This window comes from Gossypium hirsutum, chromosome A07 (assembly GCF_007990345.1).
Source record: "Gossypium hirsutum isolate 1008001.06 chromosome A07, Gossypium_hirsutum_v2.1, whole genome shotgun sequence".
NCBI lineage: Eukaryota > Viridiplantae > Streptophyta > Magnoliopsida > Malvales > Malvaceae > Gossypium > Gossypium hirsutum.
In genome coordinates this window covers 16,254,940-16,278,090 of record NC_053430.1, presented here as the reverse complement: position 1 = coordinate 16,278,090, position 23,151 = coordinate 16,254,940, and the positions used below count along the sequence as shown (strand labels likewise).

The 23,151-nt window shown below is 34.6% G+C and overlaps 1 protein-coding gene, 1 non-coding gene and 1 pseudogene across 2 annotated transcripts; 1 reads left to right on the top strand and 2 right to left on the bottom strand.

Moving 5' to 3' along the window:
• Positions 1–2,963: 2,963 nt before the first annotated feature.
• On the top strand, positions 2,964–6,571 carry LOC107932930 (receptor-like protein kinase HERK 1). Its single transcript, XM_016865052.2, has one exon. The coding sequence runs from the start codon at positions 3,667–3,669 to the stop codon at positions 6,145–6,147; it is 2,481 nt and encodes an 826-aa protein (XP_016720541.1). The 5' UTR covers positions 2,964–3,666; the 3' UTR covers positions 6,148–6,571.
• Positions 6,572–8,800: 2,229 nt separating this feature from the next.
• LOC107932911 (uncharacterized) lies at positions 8,801–9,754 on the bottom strand (annotated as a pseudogene).
• Positions 9,755–21,658: 11,904 nt separating this feature from the next.
• On the bottom strand, positions 21,659–21,765 carry LOC121204190 (small nucleolar RNA R71). Its single transcript, XR_005899119.1, has one exon. It is a non-coding gene; the product is annotated as a small nucleolar RNA R71 (small nucleolar RNA).
• Positions 21,766–23,151: the final 1,386 nt, after the last annotated feature.

Below are 23,151 nucleotides of genomic sequence, written 5' to 3'. Positions count from 1 at the left end.
AAATTTTTCAATTGACGAATACTTTGCTTCATACTCTGTGAACTTTTTGCTGAGATAGTAAATCGCCTTTTCTCTTTTCCCCGACTCATCATGTTGCCCTAGTATGTAACCCATTGAATTTTCGAACACAGTTAGATACAATATTAACGGTCTTCCTGGAGTTGGCGGTACTAACACCGGGGGACTAGATAAGTATTGTTTTATCTTGTCAAAAGCCATTTGTCACTCCTCGTTCCATTCTCCTGGATTATGCTTTCAAAGGAGTCAAAAAATTGGGTCACACTGGTTGGTAAGTTGAGCAATGAATCGAGCAATGTAGTTCAACCTTCCTAAAAATCCTCTGACTTCTTTTTGCGTGCGCGGAGGTGATAGTTCTTGTATGGCTTTTATCTTATCTGGATCAACTTCAATGCCTCTCTCGCTGACGATGAAGCCTAGCAATTTTCCCGAGGTAGCCCCAAACGTACACTTGGCTGGATTAAGCTTCAGCTGGAACTTTCTCAGTCTTTCGAACAACTTCCTGAGGTTCCCAACATGCTCTCTTTCCCCCTTAGATTTGGCGATCATATCATCGATGTAGACTTCTATTTCTTTGTGCATCATGTCATGAAACAAAGGGGCAGCTGTAAGCACTAAATTTTTGTCCGACTAGAGTTTGTGTTTAATTTTCAAATTTTCAAAAAAAAAATTAAAAAATAAAAAAATTACATTTTAACCCTTAAACTTTTCCTAAATTTCATTTTAACCCTAAAATTTCTTTAAATTTCAATTCGACCCCTAAACTTTCCTTAAATTGCATTTTAACCCTAAATTTTCTAAAAATTACACTTTAGCTCTAGAAGTTTTGCTGCATTTGTGATTTGGTCCTTCTGACAGATTACGTGATTTGGGGCATCCACTCCCCGGATTTTCAGGCCATCAGCATGAGTGGTTGCTCCTTCTTCACCCACTACCTGCAAATAGCATGAGAAACAAGCAAAATGGTAGAAATAAAAAAGAAAAAACCACACCATAAAAGAGAGCTTTTTTTTTCGGTAAAAAGGAGGAGGAGGATTCCCCCATTTGATATTCGGTGAAGAGCAAAAAAAGCAAAAGAAATTCTCCAGCAAAAAAACAAAAAAAGAACATTCTGCAATCTAAGTAAAAAAAAAACTCCAATATCCGGCAAGCAACCAAGCAACCAAGACCCAACCACCATTAACACAACAACCAAGCTCTCAAACCGAAACCCATTCCAAATAGCAGAGCCAATCGATTATCAGCCACCCCGAAATCCAAACCTCAACTACCTGTAGCTTGATTTCACGCGGCGCACACGATGGCTATTGGTGGCGTGCACGGTAGAAGGAGAAGGGGTTCGGCTGCTTGAAGCTTGGATATCTTTTTTCTTTCTTTGTTTGCTGCTGGAAACTTGTTTGTTTAGGGGGTTTAGTATTGAAAAAAAGAAATATTTTAGTTAATGGCTTGGTTTATGTTAGATTTGATGGGTTAAATTTGGTTTGGGTTAATTAGTGGGTTGAGTTGGTTGTGTTGGGTTTCTTAAGTTAGTGAGTTGGGTTGGTTTGTATTATTTTTTTTTTAAATTAGTGAGTTGGGTTTAGTTTGGTTTGAAATATTAAGTTAGTTGGGCTGAGATTATTTTGTAATAGGCTGAAATGATTTGAATCTTTTGTCTTTATGTAAATTTTATGTGGGCCAAGCAAAAATTTAGTCTAAAAAAGACGAAAATAAATTTTAAAATAGCTGGGTCAACCCGACCCTATTTGCGGCAATCTGATCCAGTGACGATCACCAACAAAGGTCCATTTCAGCAACCCGAGGAGAAAAGAAATTAATTTCAGTAACCCATAACATTGGGCTTCGGTATATTCTTACCCTTTTTATTATTATTTACCCATTCCAATTTAATATATATTTTAGATCACATATTATTGCAACGTTATTATTAGTTTTTTTTATTTTAGAAATATTTTTATTTTCTTTTAATTAATTTCAATAAATAAGGCAACGTGTCGATTTAACATTAAGTCTTTGATTTCATCGCTATGTTGGGTGAACATCATTGGCTCGTGTTAAAAATGGGACGTCCTTTTAAAAAAAATCGAAAAATTTAAAAATTCTCGTGTTTTGAAATAGGATAATTATTTTAGTGATTATTGGTAAGTGATCAAATTTTATTTTCAAAATGTAGATGAGGATATGTAATTTGTCAAAATTCTAGTGTTGTAAATTTTTTGTGTTTTTTATAAAAAAAATTCGGGTTTCAAAAATTTTCGTGTTTTCAAAAATTTTCGTTTTTTTTAATTTCTCAGGTTTCAAAGATTCTCAGGTTTTCAAGAATTTTTGTGTTTTCACAATCTCTCGGGTTTTAAAAAAATATTTTCAAGTTTCAAAATTTTCGTGTTTTCAAAATTCTCGTGTTTCAATAGGATCATGATTAAATATTAAATTGAATTCATTTTTTTTTTGAAATTAAAGACAACGCGTGTTTAAAGGGATACCAATTTTGGGCGTCGCGAGGGTGCCAATACCTTTCTCGTGCGTAACTGACTTCCGAATCCTATTTTTTTCTGGATTTTGACGTAGACCTAAACTCGACCTTTTTTTTACTCAAAAATATTTTTTTCTAAAAAGAAGATTTATTAGATTTCCGATCACATCTAGAAGAAAAGATTAGTGACGACTCCCCTTTTTTAATAAAATCGAAAATTAATTTTCAAATTTTCAAAAATCGTCTCAATTAACAACCAAAATAAATTTTTACGTAGCTACATAACCCTCCCACAAAACGTTTTATTTCATTTCTTATAATTTTCAGTTTCAATTTATTTATTGAAATTTGATATCAATTATTAAACAAAAGGAAAGAGATTGACATCAATCCATTAAAACTTAAAAAGACTTTAAAGTTTATAGAGGAAGGCATTTGCTTTTCCCCAGTCACCGCTCAAAACCACCCCCAACTAGCAGGATGGAGAGTAAATAACCTTTATGTTACTAGAAAACTTAAAACTCTGTTTTCTACCCACCGTCATTAAAACCCATAAAGACGCCTCTCTCTCCATAAATTTCCTAACTTTAAATTTGCTCTTATCTCTTCTGCATGTTATTGTTTTGTTTTTATTGTATTCACTTTACATCTATCGTTGATTTACCAAACCAGAAATTAGACATTTAAACAGTGTTTTTCTTATTATTTGTTCTGCTTATTCGTATTTTTGTTACACCACCTTTAGCCTCTTTGTGTTCTGTTTATTTAAGAATATGAACCAAAATGGGGAAAAAAAAATAGAAACAATTAAGTGGGAGACGTTGTAATCTAGTTTGAAGTTAAACCCGCTTATGTATGCACCCTGCTCTATCTGCATTGGAAATTGCAACGAAAACTCTGCCAAATTTCCATTACGGCTGCATAGAAGATTTGATTTTTTGAGTCTGGTTCATCTAAAATTCAAAGGTTTCATCTTTTCATCTCTTTGATTCGGTTCTCTTTCTGTTTCTTTGTTCCAGCTTTTGTCTTTAATTCAGATCTCTTAGTTGTTGTTTCTTTAATTTCTATTATTGTTTGCTATTAATCCATTTGTAGTTTATGTAAGAATCCAGGATTTCAGTTCCTGTTAAGATTCAAAGCTTTGGTGTTACTGTTACTTGCTAGGATTTGAAAAGATGGGTTGTAAGATAATTGAATTGCTCATCTGGGTTTCTTCAGTCTTATGTTTTCAATGCTTTGCTAGAGGGTTTACACCAGCAGACAACTACCTTATTGATTGTGGATCACTAGCTAATAGTACAGTGGGTGGTCGAGTTTTCATGGCTGATGACTTAGCCTCTAAACTCCTTTCTACACCACAACGTGTTGTTGGGAACACTTCGAAATCAATCATCTCTTCTGCCGTTTCACGGCTCTATCAAACAGCTAGAATCTTTACCGGTGTTTCTAAGTATACATTTCCAATCAGCCAACGGGGGAGACTCTGGATTCGCCTTTATTTCAGTCCATTTGTTTATGCTACTTACAATATGAGTTCGGCAAAGTTCGATGTTTCCACTGAAAACCATGTCCTTCTCAGCAGTTTCAGTGTTGGAGCTCATCTTGTCAAAGAATTCTCTGTTAATATCACCACCGATAGCCTTGCCATCATATTCACTCCTTCAGAGAATTCATTTGCTTTTATAAATGCCCTGGAAGTTGTTTCAGTTCCTGATCAGCTCATTCCAGACCACGCCCGTACTGTTAAATCATCAGTGGGATTCCAAGGCTTGATGTGGCAGGCACTGGAGACGGTTGCTAGGGTGAATATGGGGGGACCTATGGTGTCCTTCAAGAACGATACCCTTCATCGAACATGGGTGCCTGATCAGAGTTTCCTTATAGAAAAGAATCTTGCATCAACTGTATCAAATACTAGAGCTGTCAAGTATGTTGATGGTGGATCAACACCAGAGATTGCTCCAGTTTCTGTTTATGGTAGCTGCACCAAGATGAACTCCTTAGGTGACCCCAATAGCAACTTCAATGTGACCTGGGAATTCAATGTGGATCCCGGTTTTCAGCATCTAGTTAGGTTTCATTTTTGTGATATTGTCAGCACTTCTCTTAACCAGCTCTATTTCAATGTTTTCATCGACTCCTCAATGGTTGTGAGGGACCTTGATCTGAGTGCTTATTTGGGTAATGTTTTGGCTGCTGCATATTATATGGATTTTGTTACAGACTCAGCTACTATGAACAAGCTTCGAGTAAGCATCGGTCCATCAAATTTACGTGGTGCTTACCCTGATGCCATACTAAATGGGCTTGAAATCATGAAATTGAACAATTCTGATGGCAGTCTTACTGGCTTGGGAACTGCCAATACTTCTGGTTCAAGTTCAAAGAAGAAAGTTGGTGCCATAGTGGGTGCCAGTGTTGGGGTGGCTTTTGGACTGCTGTTGGCAGGACTTCTATTTATGTTTTGTAGAAAAAGAAGACGTGTGGCACACCGGAGGCAATCGAAGACATGGATTCCTTTTTCAACTAATGGAGGAACTTCCCACACTATAGGGAGCAAATACTCCGAAGGAACAACTGCTAGTCTCAATTCGAATACTGGCTATCACATTCCTTTTCTGGCTGTTCAAGAAGCCACCAATAATTTTGATGAAAGTTTGGTCATTGGGATTGGCGGTTTCGGTAAGGTATACAAGGGAGAACTGAATGACGGTACAAAAGTTGCAGTTAAAAGGGGAAATCCCCAGTCCCAACAAGGACTTGCTGAGTTCCAGACTGAAATTGAGATGCTATCCCAGTTCCGTCACCGCCATTTAGTTTCTTTAATTGGTTATTGTGATGAAAAGAATGAGATGATCTTGATTTATGAATATATGGAGAATGGTACACTCAAGAGTCATCTCTATGGTTCGGGCCATCCAAGTTTAAGTTGGAAACAAAGGCTTGAAATATGCATTGGAGCAGCTAGAGGACTCCATTACCTTCACACAGGCTATGCGAAAGCAGTTATTCATCGTGATGTGAAGTCCGCGAATATCTTACTTGATGAGAATCTCATGGCCAAGGTTGCGGATTTCGGGCTGTCAAAGACAGGACCTGAAATTGATCAGACCCATGTCAGTACAGCCGTGAAAGGAAGTTTTGGATACCTTGATCCAGAATATTTCAGAAGGCAACAACTGACAGAAAAATCTGATGTATATTCATTTGGAGTGGTTTTGTTTGAAGTTCTTTGTGCAAGACCAGTAATAGATCCTACTCTTCCAAGGGAAATGGTAAATCTAGCTGAATGGGCAATGAAATGGCAGAAAAGAGGACAGTTGGTGCAAATAATTGATTCTAATCTCAAAGGAAAGATCAGGCCTGATTCTCTTAGGAAGTTTGGAGAAACTGCCGAGAAATGCTTAGCTGATTTCGGTGTTGACAGGCCTTCCATGGGGGATGTTTTATGGAATCTGGAGTATGCTCTTCAACTTCAGGAGGCTGTAAAGAACAGTACGAACATGATCGGTGAACTTTCTCCACAAATTAACAATTTCAGTCAGCTTGATCCAACAGTTTCTTCTGAACAGTTTGTGTTGTCAAGTGTGGATGACCTCTCAGGTGCTTCAATGAGTAAAGTGTTCTCACAGCTGGTGAAGTCTGAAGGCAGGTGAATTATATGTTATGGGCCAAAGATTACATGGTTTTCTCCGGTCCACCTAAGCTTGGTGGAATGGTTCGTCATGCTATACACCATAATGTGGTCTCTTTGGTTAGTCATCAAACAAACCAGGCATAAGCTTTGTTCTAAAGTGGACGTGTATTTTGTGAACTCTTTCATGTACAGCAGGGTTGGGGATCTTAATGAGAGCTTTAAGAATGTTCTCGTTGCTTGTTTGTTTCGGATTTGCTATTAAGGTGCACATCTTACTTTAATCGGTCGACAGTGATTGGTCGTTTTCTTGTTCTTATTCCATTCTCCACAGTTCTGGTATAATTTATTACTTTTATCTTTCTGCATCAACATGAACACATGAGATAAAACTGTTCTTCCTGGTTGATGGCCTGTTAAGAGACAATGCATGATTTTAGCTTGAAGCATCCTACGTTTTTTCCTTCCAGCATTGATGTAAATCAGCGAGTGAATCATTGAGTCCATGCTTCATTTGTTTATGAATCTCTATCACCCTTGAATTTCTCATATTGGAAGAGATTATAATCATAAAAAGCACTCAAAAACATTATTAGAACAAAATAAAAGTCTGTTGGCAATAAACGGGCCAGTTAGTATATTTGCTATAACCATCACTCGAGAATAATTAATTTCTCAAAGCACTCTTTAATCCATTACCCATTAGAGAGCAGGCTGCAGTAGCATCAACAGCAACAAATGATGGGTGGAGCATGAATGCACATGCATGCACCAATTTGTCTTAAATTTTTGTGGATCCAGCCCAAACTTGGGACTAGAATAGGCTGGAAACGAGCAATTTCATGATGTAAGCCTGCTTAAAACAAGACTAGTTTCAAAGCTTCTACAGGTACCTTGTAGGTAACTCCGACTGGAATATTTGAAGAATCATATTCACATTCATATTCGAATATCTTGAACCATAGCATACAAGGTAACCACCTCACTTGTAGATAAAAGATTCATCAAAGGGTCAATGGCAACATATTTATTGCTTACCAATTATTTCTTATAAAATTGAAAAGAAGTATCCATGAACATTCCAGGAGCCTCAAGACAAATCAGTAATGTTAATTATGTTTTCGATTGACAAAATTAAGGAAAACAAAAACACCAGTACTATAATGATGTTCATGATCGGACAGTAAATGAGTTGGCACCTAAGTAAATATTTGATAATATCATACACTTCCTTTCTCTTTTGTTCCAGAAGAAACATGGTGTTATTAGTGATGTAAATATTGCATAGTCTTTTTCTTTTTGCAGTTCATTATTTTCTTATTTTAAAAGGTTTAGAAACTCAGATTTCAGAACATTGTACCTCAAACAGTTTACCTACTATCCCATTATTATCACCATAAGAAATTGCAATTATGTCAATGTCATCATGGTAAATATTTTTTTTTCCCAGAATCATCATGGTAGTTACTGGCATTTATTTCTGTTGTATGTCCCACAAGAGTGAGAGTGACAAAAGGTAAAATAAAAGGAAGGCTAAACACTCGGGTAATACAAGGAGAATTATTGGTAAGTGATAACTAATCTATTATTTATGCATTTAATTAGATTATTATATACCAATTGTTTATCTACTTTAGTCTTACAACTCTTCACATTAAACACTAATCCTATTAAGGTTCAAAATATGTGTATATTGAAATTTTTATATATTTAAAAACATCATATTTTAAATATATATATTGAACATAAATATGGAATGAAATGAAAATTCAGATTGGTTAACTAATTACTATAACAACCCAAAGTTATGATTTAGTATATTCCAAATAACTAGTACAAAATAAACAGGATTAAGAAAAATATAAAATTCCATGGTCGATTAATCCAAGAAAACTTGCATTGTAAGTTACATTCTCTCTTTTGATCTGTTTTACACTAAAAATACATTATCTTCTTCATGATTGCTTATACTATGATTGAGTCTCAAATCCTCTTTTTGCTTCTTTTCTTTTGGATTACTTCTTCTGCTCATAATATTTCTCAACTGGTGCTGACCTTCCCCATCCCTTTCAAGACATGAAAGAGTCAATAGAAAATATAAAAAAAATTATATTTAATACATTATTCTTGTATAAATTTATTATAATTACATGATTCACTGAAAATATATAAATTTATCTACTGGTAATGAATACCAACTCTGTAAAACATTAAAAAAATAAGAGTTAAAAGTGTTTGAGCATTCAGCCGGCCCCAATTGTCACACCCACCTCCACCATCACTATAGCCACCATGCCACCATCATTTCTATTTACTACGTCACAAATTTGCTTTACTCTTTAAGAATTAGTAATTGTGATTTTCTTTGACCTTAGACTAAAGACTTTTAGCCTTGAGTAATCTGATTCCATGTCATAGTTCATGGACCAACAAGGCTTATATATTCTTAATTTTTATTGTTACATACATGAATGACTTGGAAACCATAAATTTTAATTAATAAATAATAACCCGTATATATATTAAAAAAAATCGAATATATAGTTAATTTCTCCTGTAGACTTTGATTTCTATAAAGAATGTTGTAGCAGCCATTGAATCATAATTCCTAGGTGACTCAACCTGGCAAGGCCTGTTCACTTGATCATAAGAAAATACAATACTTGGATTTGAAGTTGAATGTTGGATATGAATATATGCATTAGACATATAACTTTGAATAGCTGAAAGATTTTACAAGACGGATGCATTTTACATATGATACCGGTCATCATCAACCAAATACATTTGCTTAAATTTTAAACCATTTCCTGATAATGCTTTTCGCACTTTAACCATTAACATATCATGATATCAGCAAAAGCCATTAACAAAGAAAAAAAACATAGATAGGAAGAGCAAAAAGGCATCAAATAAATAACAACTTAATACTATTAGAAAGTTATTTAAAAACTGAAAAAAAAAAAGAGGAAGCACTGAAAGCCGAAATTGATTAAAAAAGGAAAAAGAAATGTTCAATCTCCATGATGATCAGCCACATCAACCTTGGATGTGCAGGCCAACAGCCTCCGAAACATGGCCAAAAGGGCGGCACAAGAGACCTCTTTGGCCCTTCTGAGAGCCGTACACTTCTTTTTGGCCACAGTTTCGGACTTGTTTTTTCTTCTAGGACTGATCTTTCCGGCCCTTTCCTCCTTATTAACTGAGGATCTGCCAAAACATTTGTGTTTTCAGTCTCGGTTTGGTTGTTCCTATGAAACGTGTAGCTCCTCAGGTATATTTGCCTGCATGAAATGCTATCAACAACCGTGGGGTGTGCACGACCTCCATTACTGCGCCAGTCAGAGCTCAGTGATCTTACAAACTCAGCATCAGATTCCGGCCACTTATAGAGGTTCACGTAGGTTGGCCTGACTGGGAGAGGGACCCTGGTGTCATTGATGCAGTTTGAGATACAGGTTTTAGCCATTGGGATTAGGCTGTCAGGATTCAGCTAGCTTCCTTCCTCTCTTCAGGTTTATAGATAGAGTTGAAAGACTACTTGAAATGAAAGATAATGGAGATATATTGAGAGATAGAGATACAAGGGAGAAGCTTTCCTAGAGTGGGTTTATAGTTATACAGTGGTTTCTTTTATGTGAAAAATGTAATGATTCGACATCATTTGCTGAATGTATGCATGAAGAAAACGATTTGTTATTTTGGGTCCATGTATTTATTAATAAACCAAGTAGTTCTCTTTCTAAGCTAGTTTCATTTGATTGTTCTATGTTAGTTATCTAATATTAAATACGATATTTGATGTATGTTTCTCCAGTATTTTGAAATTTCGGAGACTTTATGAGCCTATCAAATTAGAGTTTGAGTGATTTTGATTTGATGTTTATTTTTTACAATTGATTTTAATAATGTTAATATTGTTGGTTCCAACTCAGTTTGTACAGCTTGCCTTATTTGTTGATATATTTTTACTTAAATATCTTAATTATTCATTTATATATATATTTTTAAAGATTTTCAACAACAATATACAAGATTTTGTGATTAATACAATTATTCACTGAGTTAAAAGTATTTTTGAAGAGTCCTAGTCTGACCTATTTACCATATTTCGTGAGATACTAATTTTGAAGAAGTAAAGAAGATAAACCGTTATTTTATGCCTTTTTAGAGCACTTACATGAAAGGAATTCAAGGAGTATTGATCGATCATACTAATTGGAGATTTACAAGTATAACACTACCGATATATTATGACTTATTTTATTGGGTTAAGTGCGAATTTGAGACAGTGCTGCTCTATTCAGTATAGGAACTTGTTAACAAACTATTTTTGTTCAGTTTGTAAATAAGCTTTCAAGAAGGAAAGACTTAGTAGGAAGTGAATCTAGTTGAATATATAGGAGTGAGGTTGTAACATGGTGAGTGAATTATGTTTAAATCACATCTTGTAGTGTTGATTCATAGTGGAATACTCTATTGGCAAAGCCTTGCAGACGTAGGAAATGGTTTTGAATTGCTTAACTAGTTCTTATGTGCATTATTTTTACTTCTCAATTTCAGTCGTATCTTTAGTTGCAACTCATAATACAATCGATCAACATCTCATCACTAACAATTGGTATCAAAGTTAGTTTCTAGATAATTTTGGGGAAGATCTTGTTGTTGATTTGCCATTGTTGTTAATTAATGCCAAGATAAAGTTGGTTGCATTGAAAGCCATAAAAAAAAAGCCACCAGGCTAGTTGTTGCAAGTTGGAAAATTATTAAAGGGATAATTGTTGTTTTAGTCTCTTACATTAATGGGTTATTTAAAGTTTGGTCCCTGAAGTTCAACTATAAATAGCCTAACCATTTTAGCATTTAAAATAATCTCAATCCCAAAATCATTCCATAAACTGAGAAGTTAGAAAGTTTTAGAGAGTTTTGTTTCTCTTTTTATTAGGATAGAATTTTAATTGTTTTTTCTTTGTTCAATTGAGAGAAATTGAGATAGAATTTTAATTGTTTTTTCTTTGTTCAATTGAGAGAAATTGTAACTCCTAGTTTTCTCATAATGAATTTCTTCTATCCTTGCCCGTGGTTTTTTTCATTATATTAATTAAGGGTTTTTCCACGTAAAATGCATGTCATCCTTATTTTCACTGTTATTCTCTCAAATTATCAGTTGCAATTTTGCTCTATTCAACGACTGTATTCACAACAAGTGATATCAGAGCCAACTTTGAGTATGTATATCTACTTATCACATTCTCTATGGTTGCCACTGAAAGTAGATCCTCCACAATAGAAAATAAGTTAGATTAATACTTACTCATTAAAGTTGATGGGCACTATTCACATCAAATAGTGAAATAGTGGGAGCTATATGTTATAGAAGCAATGACAACACAATTTGAGATTGAAAGGTTCAACATGAGTAATTTCTCATTGTGGAAGTTAAAAGATAAAAGGATATCTCGAGGAAAGACAAAATTTGCCTAGCAACTACTAGTGACAGGTTGATAAATTTTACAGATGATAAAAAATGGAGAAAGATGGACGGGAATGTTATTGCATATCTTCATTTAACATTAGCAGATGATGTATTGTCAAGCATAGAAGAGATGAAGACAACAAAGGAGATTTACAGATGTATGACTTATTGACTCGGGAGCCACATATCACATGACCTCTAGAAGAAAATAGTTTCATTATTATGAACCTGTCTCAGAAGAATCTACGTAAAGTTGCAATGATCATGACTTGGAGATCATTTGCATTAGGACTATCAAATTGAAGATGTATGATATAATAATTCAAACTATTTGAGAAATGCGACATGTGGAATGCCTAAAGAAAAGTGTATTATCCTACGAATTGTTGAATAATAGTGCTAGTAAAATTGAAAGTGTGAAAAGAGTCATGGAAGTGTTCCATGGAGCACTTGTGGTAATGAAAGGAGAAAATATAGCTGCAAAATTATATATGCTGAAGGGAGAGACTTTGAAAGAAGTAGTAGCATTTGTTGCCTCGTGTAGTTCAGATTCTGCAATGCTATGGCATTAGAAAATTTGGGCACATGTCAGAACAAGGAAAGAAAATCCTTGGGGAACAAAAGATACTTCTAAGTCTAACAAAGGTATCACTTCTTTTGTGTGAACATTGTATTACAAGTAAGTAACATAGTTTAAGTTTCAACACATCAAATTGTAGAAACAAGGCTGTTCTAGAAACTGATGTTTTTATTCTAATGTATGAAAGGCACCAGTTTCATCCCTAAGAGGAGCAAAGTATTTTTTTCCCATTCATTGAGGACTACTCAAGGAGATTTTGGGTGTACCCAATTAAGAGGAAGGCATATGGTTTTCGATCTTTAAAACTTTTAAAGTGTGAGTGGAACTTGATTCTGGAAATAAGATCAAGTGTTTCAGAACAGATAATAGAGGAGAATATACAAGTGATGAATTTGATGAATTTTGCAAAAAAGAATGCATCAAACGACAGTTCACAGTGGCATACACTCCTTAATAAAATAGAGTGGTAGAGCAGATGAACAAAACTTTGTTAGAAAGAAAAAAAAACAATATTGGGAGCTACGAGCCTAGAGAAAACTTTTTGGGCAGAAGCAGTCAATATCGCATGTTATTTGGTAAATTAGGCTCTATCAACTGCAATTGAGTTGAAGACACCGTTGGATATGTGGACTGGTAAACCAGTTAATTATTCAAACCTCGATATATTTGGAAGTATTGTGTACGTGACGTACAATGCCCAAGAAATTACAAAGTTGGATCCAAAATCCAAAAAATATAAATTCTTGGGATATGTTATGGAGTAAAGGGGTATCGCTTGTAGGATCTCATTGCCCGCAAAGTTAGAATCTGCAGGGATGTTATCTTTGTAAAAGATAAACTACAAAAAAATATGATAACAATTCAAAAGAAAAGTCAATGGCTGTAATGATATAGGTGGAAAGAAGTTTGAACAAAATGATTCTTTTGAAGTAGAACTTGAGCACGAGGAATTAGAACTAGAGAATTCTGAAGTTCCAACAATTCGCCATTCAAATAGTGTAAAAAGGCGTCTCAATTGGCCCTCAAATTATGTTATGGAAGGCAATATTGCATATTTTTCTTTTAACGGAGGATGGAGAGCCCTTAACTTTTCAGGAGGAAATGAATAACTTAGATGCTTTTCAATGGATGGCGGTAATGAAAGAAGAAATCGAAGCTCTTCATAAAAATAATACCTAGGAACTTGTGTCTCCACCACAAGGAAAGAAGACAATTGGTAGCAAGTGGATCTTCAAAATCAAACGAAATAGTGACAATCAAGTGGAGAGTATCATGCAAGACTGGTGATAAAAGGATATGCTCAGAAAGAAGACTGATTTAATGAAATATTTTCTCCTGTTGTACGATTGACAACAGTTCGGGTAGTCTTGACAATGTGTGCTACATTAGAGCAGTTAGATGTTAAAATTACTTTTCTTCATGGAGATCTTAAAGAAGAAATTTATATGCTTCAACCTGTAGGATTTGAATAAAAAGGAAAGGAGAACTAGTTTGCATGTTGAACAAATCTCTTTACGGTCTAAAACAGGTGTCGAGGTGTTTGTACAAGGGATTTGATTCCTTCATCATGAGCCTTGGATACAATAGACTCAGTGTAGACCCTTCTGCTTATTTCAAGAGGTTTGATGAAAAATATTTTGTTATATTGTTGCTATATGTAGATGACATGTTGGTTGCAAGCCTACACAAAGATCATATTGAAAAATTAAAGGCACAATTAGCTAGGGAATTCAAAATGAAAGACTTGGGACCAACAAACACGATTCTAGGGGTCAATTAAACCCAGATAGAAGTAATAGGAAGATTTGGCTTTCACAAAAGAATTACTTAAAGAAAATCTTGTCACAATTCAACATGCAAGCTTGTAAGTCAATTTCTACCCCTTTTCCTATTAACTTCAAATTATCCTCCAATATGAATCCTAACAGTGAAGAAGAGAGGATGGAGATGCCTTAAGTACTGTATGTATCAGTGGTGGGAAAGTTAATGTTCGCTATGATTTGTACAATACCAGACATTGCACAAGCAGTGGGAGTGGTTAGTCGGTACATGGCGAATTTAGGTAAAGAGAATTGGAATGTTGTAAAAAAGATCCTAAGATATATCAAGGAGACCTTAAATGTTGCATTATTTTATGGAGAATCAAACTTTCTTATTAGTGGGCATGTTGATTTTGATTATAAAAAAATTAATTAATTTGATTATTTATTAGTTTCTATTTTACCATATTCAAATAAAAACGACATTGAGGAGAGATAGAAGATATGTTTAATGATCATTAATAGAAGATATGTTTAATGATCATTAATTAGTTTTATGATATTTATATTTCAAATATATATTTTTTCAAATTATTTTCTAATATCTTAATATTTAAAATTTAGGAAGAAAAATTCAAGTTGTGATTTTTAATATTGTTAGGACTAAAAGTGCGTTTGATAAATTATTGTAAATTTTTATTTTTGAAAATTTTCATTTCACTGAAAATGAAAAATTGTAACATTTAATCTATTAAATATTGTAACAACCCAATTTTGCCCGGCCCGGCCCAATCCAACCCAACCCAAACTAAACCAAAAATAAATAAATAAACAAAGTCCATTATTAAAAGTCCAATTACAAAATGGCCCAAAAACAAAGCCCAATAGCCCACAAACTAAACTTTTTTTCAAAAAAATAAAAACCCTAGACCCCTGCGCCGCTGCTCCTGGCCACGTCAGCAGATGCGTCACCCGAGGACTGCCTCCTCTGCCATAATTGCACCAAAATGGCAAGGGAGTAACTCCTATCGTCGTTGACCATAAACACCTGCAAAGAAAAAGAAAATAGGACAGATGATAAAAATAGAAGAAACAACAAAAGAAAGAAAAAAAAATATATTTGTAATTGGCTATAAAAGCCAGATATTGGAGATGTATTTTTTACAATGAAAAAAGACAGAGAAATATACAAAAAAAAATCAACAAGTTTAAAAAAAAAGAGGTAATTTGTTATTATTATTGTAATCTGTTTTTTTATCTACTTTGTTTTTGCAAAAATAAAATTAAAAGAATCTCTTCTTTTGTTTTTGCAAAAATAAAATTAAAAGAATCTCTTCTTACTTGCCCCGTTTGTTCTTCGCTGTGTGAGGCTAAGGCCACTGTCTTCGATGAAAGACAATATCATTGGAGGAGGAGAAATGGAAAGGTTTCTTAAAGATTTTCTAATTTTTTGTCATTTTTACTTCAAATCAGGGTGAAAAAGGTTTAAAAAAGGTTAAAAAGGGTTAAAACGAGGCTAAAAAGGGTATTTTTTGGATTCCAGCCACCGGAGGCAGCAGCCACCATCGCCAGTGACCCGGTGGCCACCATGGTGTCCCACGGCGGCTCAAAGGCTGGACTAAGGGAAAGGCTAAGAGAAAAAAAATCGAGTTTCAAAGTTTTTTTTAAAAAAAACCTAAATAGAATGAAGTTTTTGAAAAAAAATTGATTTATATAGACAGGACTAAACGACGCTGTTTTGGCCGGTGTTCAAAAATCCCATAACGGTGTCGTTTCAAAGCTTAACCCGCAGACCCGACCTAGGATCCCCTGGGATCTGCATGTTTTTGTAAAGTGGTCTATTTGCTCCTTAGTCCTTCCGCTTTTGAACCTTTTTTAATATGGTCCTAATTCCTTTATTTCTTTTTGTTTTTTAGATTGCACCATTTAATTTTAAATTACTTTTAATTTAGTCCCTTGATTTGGCAAATGAATGAAGCGTTTAATGGGGCTAAGAATAATTCCCATTTGGTCTTTGTTCTTTTTTGTGGGTCACATTTTAGTCCTTTATTTACTTGTTTATTTATTTTATCACAATTTATGCTTTTAATTTCATTTAAATTTCGATTCAGTCCTTTATTTATTTAATTTCAGCTTTTTAGGAACTGTTTATTTATTGTTTCTTTACCATTCTTATATTTAAAATTTATGTTATTCATTTTTCTTTTTATTTGTACATATGTTGCCCCTATTATTATTATTATTATTATTATTGTTATTGTTGTTGTTGTTGTTGTTATTGTTATTTATCTTTCTTTGACTATTTATATTAGTATTAGAATAGTAATTATAATATGATTAAGGCCACTATTATTATGAATTGGTGCTTTATTACTATTATAGTTATATCATTGTCATTTACTAGCATGACATTTTTATTTTTATTTTTTGTATATCATCGTTTCTTTTTTTACACATTTCCATTGTATTTTATTTTGCTACAATTATGCCACGAGTCGTGTTTAAATATATTTATCCATTTTTATACTATGCCTAAATAAATCAAATGTACATCGCATTAAATGTTATATTCGTTTTACTTGATACATAAAAAATGAATTTTTTTGAGGCGATGTTCTTTGTTTAGGGATTTGATAAATGATGCCCTAACTTACAGGGTATGATTTTCTCCTTAAACCAAGATAAACGAGCATCCTTTTAAAATTCAAAATATATAAGACTTAGGTAATAATTAAATAATGAGCAATCTTGTTTTTGAGAATTCGAGATGTCCTGCCCTAACTTACGAGACATGACTTTTTTGTTTTGGTTACCTCGAGATAAGAAGACCTCTTACATAAGTTCTAATTTAGTTAAGTGATTAAAAAAAATCGTGCAAAGAGGGATCGTATTTTAATTTCTCTTCGAGTTTTCATCTTCCGACATTAAAACAACAAGTAATCAACTAGGTACCAATTTTGGACGTTATGAGGGTGCTAATCCTTCCTCATACGTAACCGACTCTCGAATATGTTTCTCGAATTTTTATAGACCAAAAATAATTTTAATAAATCTAACATTTTATTAAAATGACCAAACTTTGAGGTGATCCGATCGCACTTAATTAAAAAGGATTGATGGCTACTCCATTTTCTTTTTAAATAAATAGTCGATTTCAAAAAAAGGTTTCGACAGCATGGCAACTCTGCTGGGGATAAATAAGAGAGTTAACCTACGGGTTGATTACTTTTTGGTCTTTTTGTCGAAAATTGTTAATTTGGTTTAAATTAATGATCCTTTCATTTCATTTCATCCTTCATGTTTTGTCTTTGATATCTTGGGTTACATAGCGATCTAATACACCTGTTTTATTGGTTCGAGAGTTTCTCTTTGTATGTTTTCCCATATTGCAACACCCTTAACCTGTATCCGATGCTGGAATAAGGTTAAGAGGCATTACCAATCAATACACATCATTCACATACATAACACATACATTTATGCATTCATATATAAAACTCATCCAATACATTCACATTGTCCCTTATAAGGCTCTACGGTACCGTAAAACATGCTTAGAAGAGGTTCGGGAATAACCCGATAACATTTGAAAACTTTGGGAAACTTAGAAAAATTTCATGCATTTAAGGTCACACGACCACCAGACACGCCCGTGTCATAAGCCGTGTGAAAACAAGGCATACATACTGACTTGCACCATATGGCCGGAGACACGCCCGTGGGCCTTAGCCATGGGAAACTGCAAGGGTTATTGACTTGGGTCACACGGTCGGCCACACGCCCATGTGCCAGCCCGTGTGCCACACACGGCCAGTAGACACGCTAGTGTGTCTAGACCGTGTCAAACCTGTAGGGTATATTAACTTAAATTCAAAGGGTACCCTAGGGGACACACGACCGTGTAGCATGACCGTGTGTCACACACGGCTGAGACACACGCTCGTGTCTCTGCCCGTGTGGAAACAATAGGCTATTTGCAAAGCCAATTTGCCACCATTTCCTCATGCATACCTAGCAACCAAAATAGTACCATTTCAATACATTAATAGACAACCAAAACATGTTATTTCATCCACATTTCATGCCATTTATACATCATCCTTTTCACTACTCAATTCCACAACCAAAAACATACCAAATCAAATCGATACTTTAACTAATATCCACATTTAGACATAATCAAAATCATCAAGCATTTACTAAACCAAAATGGCATCCAAACATCATTTTAAATTATACCAAAACTTACCATTTCTCAAACCATAACACATCATTAACAATTTTCTAATTACTGAATCGTCAACCCATCAAAATAATCATATCATGTCTACCAAAACATAAGGCATCATAAATACATTACATATCACATATTAACTCATAACATAAGTCAAATTCAACTTCATCAACAACACCATTTACAAGCCAACTCACATGGCTAAATTCAAAGTTCAAAACATACCAAAATGACACTAGCCTATACATGCCATATACCATATATACAAAGCTTCAAAAGTACCAACAAGATGATCGGTAGCGTGGTGACATTTCCTGACGATCCCTGAGTCCAAGCTAGCTTCGATGATCTATAAAATAGTGAAAAATAAACATGGTAAGCTTTAAAAGCTTAGCAAGCCATATAGAAATAAAGCCATCATATGAATATTTGCTTATCAATTCATATATGCTAAGCATAGCTAAACACATTTAAGTTCACAAACCTTTCTCATTGTACACATATTCAATATCATAATTGAATTCATCAAATACTTCCCTTTTCAATACTCGTATGAATCTCGTAAGTACCTGAATAATTTAACTCATTCACAAATTCTTTCTCGACTTGACTTTTCTCATTGAACCATTCAGAATCATTAAGGATACTCAGAAATCACATAAAGCTTGTACAATGCCATATCCCAGATATGGTCTTACATGTTATCACATATTGATGCCACTGTCCTAGACAGTGTCTTACACGAAATCAAATAACGATGCCAATGTCCCAGACATCGTCTTACACGTAATCACAATACAATGCCAATGTCCCAGACATGGTCTTACATGTAATCACATCTCTGTAACCTAATGTCACGACATTCGTCTCCTATACCATTCTTAATGTTCGTACGAGACTTTTGGATGTCGTATCTCTGTCGATTCTTGCTTGTATTCTTTCTCGTATTTGCTCGTTCAACATTCATAATGATTCAATGACAATTAAACATGTATAATTCAATTTAAAGACATTTATTTGCATATGAACTTACCACATATTAGGGATTGATGTATCAGGTCGACTACTCGACAACTTTCGATTTCCCCCGATCTAAATTCGATTTATTTCATTCTTGATCTATACACATTCAAAATTAACTTATTTAATCACCTATTCATTCAATTTCATCCAAAAATACCTATTTGAGCATTTTTACACTTTAGCCCCTAAAGTTTCACATTTATTCAATTTAGTCCTAATCACATAAAATTGCACATTCATTCAATTGGGTACAAACCTGTAACAACCCAATTTCAGTGAAATCAGAATAGTGGTTTTGAGACCACAAATCCGAGTCTAAAAAATGAAATTATTTAAATTTCATAAAATAATAGGTATTATGATAGGAATATGATAAACCGTAATTTATACATATTTTTATCTTATGCTTAACACATTTATTGATGATTTCTCCTTAGATTTGGTGAATTCGATGCTCCTAATTCTTTAATTTCATGTTTTATACTTAAATGAGCATAGGAGAGCAAAAAGAGCGAGAAACGGGTCGAAAACGGAGAAAATGGACCCACATGGGAAATCAACACGGCCTGGACTTCCTCACACTAGCGTGTCCCAAGACCGTGTCCCTTTGGCAGGATCGAAGCACGACTTACACAGGTAGACTACATGCTCGTGCCTATTCAACAGCCTTGACCACGAGCTGGAGTAATCGTACACGGCGTGTCACACGAGCGTGTCCATGCGGAGCCCAAGTATAACCCTATTCAGAAAAGGCCAACTTTGAGGGCTCTTAGGTATTCTAAAGCCTATTTAAACACCTAAGGAGGCACTTAGGAAGGGAGACACAAAATAGGAGGCAAGGAATTACTCAAGGGAAGCCAATTGGTCCATCTCAGAAGCCGGATTCATCATCAAGACTGAAGATCTCCCTTCAATTTCTATTCAGGGGTTTTGGGTTTTCTTTATGTTTTGTATTCATTATTCTTATGAGATGTTTTCTTCTATAATTATGAACTAAACCCCTAAATACCTAAGGGGAATGAAACCTAAGACGGATCTTGTTATTATTATTTGAATTGTATGATAAATATTTGACTTGTTCTTAATTATGTGTTCTTAATTCTTATTTTAATATTCTAGGATATTGATTCGAGTTAATGCTCTTATTCAGAGGAGGAATAGACCTTGTCTAAGAGAAAATTTTTCATAATTAAGCGGAGTTGATTGCACACCTAGAGATAGGGTGATAAGATTTTGCCGGATTAGGGTGAAACCTAATAAGAGGATCCATAGATCGAGTTAATGCAACACTAGGTGTTAATTAGAAAGAGATTTCAATTAATCAACATAGGGTTAGACATTATTAGTCTCGAAAGAGATAATAATATAACTTATGAATTTCTACGGATCAAGTCAAATGAATAAATTGTCTGATTCAAAGTTAAATAACAAGTAAAGTCTAGGTGGATTTTTCCTTGGGTATTGTCTTAATCAATCGAGTTTTCCCAAAAGCTTTTTCCCAATCTTCTCTCTGTGCACTCTTAGTTTAATAATTAATTTAGATAACCAAATCCCTTAATTTTTAGGCTAGATAATAAAAAGAAGGTAATTACTAGTACTCTTGGTTCCTTTGGGTTCGACAATCCGGTCTTGCTAAAGCTATACTACTGTTCGATAGGTACACTTGCTTTCATCATGATAATAGTTAGTTTCAAGAACGATTAATTGTAAATATTTAAAACCTGTCACGAATATCACGTATCAAGTTTTTGGCACCATTGTCAGGTAAGTAGGATATTAGGAACACTCAATTTTTATTACTTTAGCCGTTCTACTTTATTTGTAATTTAAATTTTTATTTTCTTTTCTAATTTTTCTTTTCTTCATTCTTGGCAGGTTTTTATAGTGTATGACTGGAAGAAACCCGTCGGGAGCATTACTGTTTGATTGTGAGATCGATCGCACAGTTCGCAGAAACCGAAGAGAAATAAGGCAAAGTTTACGATACACAAAGGAAGAGCAAGAGGACGATACTTCAACCACAACCAAGGAAATGGATGAAAACCAAGAAAATCCTCTACCTCCTGCGATTGCTGCTAATTAGAATCCTGCTCCACGCACTATGTATGATTATGCTAAACCTTCTTTAACAGAAACTGAATCGAGCATAGTTAAACCTGCTGTAGCTGCAAATAATTTTGAACTAAAACCTAACACAATTCAAATGATACAGTAATTTGTTCAGTTTGATGGTTTGCAGGACGAAGATCCCAACGCTCACTTGGCAAACTTTTTGGAACTATGTGATACATTTAAAATTAATGGCGTTTCTGATGATGCCATTCGCCTTTGGTTATTCTTTTTTTCATTGAGAAACAAAGCTAAACAGTGGTTGAATTCGTTACCACGAGGATCAATCACTACTTGGGAAAAATGACCGAAAATTTTTTATTAAAATATTTTCTGCCGGCTAAAACGGCTATATTACGTAATGATATCTCTTCTTTTGTGCAGATGGATTTAGAAACACTCTACGATGCATGGGAGAGATACAATGACCTCTTGAGAAAATGCCCTCACCATGGGTTACCACTTTGGCTACAGGTTCAAACGTTTCATAATGGCCTGAATCCTTCGACTCGACAGATGGTTGACGCAGCCAATGGTGGAACTATCAATAATAAAACACCTGAAGATGCTTATGAATTTATAGAAGAGATGTCACTGAATAATTATCAGTGGTAAGTCATGAGGACAAAGCCAACAAAGCAGCTGGTATTTATAATGTTGATTCGGTCACCATGCTCTCTAATCAGGTAGAACTCTTGAATAAGAAAATTGACGGTTTTCTTAGTTCTTCACAGGTTCACCCAGTAATGTAGTGCGAAGCAAGTGGGGGTGGATCGAGCAATCCAGATTACCCACCCTATGGCCACAACATTGAGAACGAGTAGTTAAATTACATGTGTAATAATCCTCGATCTCAAAATAATCCTTATAGTAATACTTACAATACAGGTTGGAGGAACCACCCAAATTTCTCATGGGAAGGCCAAGGAAATCAACGACCACCACCATCTCCAGGCTTCCAACAACCACCCTACCAACAAGAGAAAAAGCCGAACCTTGAGGAGATGCTAACAAAATTCATCTCAGTGTCAGAAACTCATTTTCAGAATATCGAGACAGCACTTAAAAATCAACAAGCATCGATCCAAGGGCTCGAAAATCAGATAGGTCAACTCGCTAAATTAATTTCTGAAAGACCACCAAGAAGTCTACCTAGTAAAACTGAACCCAACCCAAAAGAGCACGTGAAAGCAGTTACACTAAGGAGTAGGAAAGTGTTAGCTGAATCTGAAAAGAAGCCACCACAAGAAGCTGATAGAAAGGAGGTCGAACCCGAAAATAATGACAATCTAATGCCAAAATAATATAAACCACCAATCCCATACCCAGCAAAGTTGAAGAAAGACCACATGGATGCACAATTCGGTAAATTTCTTGAACTTTTTAAACAACTGCATATTAATTTACCTTTTGTTGAAGCTATATCGCAGATGCCTACATATGCAAAATTTTTAAAGGAGCTTCTAACAAACAAAAGGAAGTTTGAAGACTTATCCACAATGGAACTTAATAAGGAGTGCTCAGCCATACTTTAAAATAAACTACCAACCAAACTGAAAGATCTAGGAAGTTTTACTATTCCCTGTTTAATTGGTAGTTTGAATGTTGATAAAGCACTAGCTGATTTAGGCGCCAGCATTAATTTGATGCCATATAAAATGTTTAAACAACTTGGTCTTGAGGAACCTAAACCCACTAGGTTGAGTATTCAATTAGCTGATAGATTTGTTAAATATCCTAGGGGAATTATAAGGTACGTACTTGTAAAAGTAGATAAATTTATATTCCTTGTTGATTTCGTTGTGCTTGACATGGATGAAGATGTTGAGGTGCCTTTAATTTTA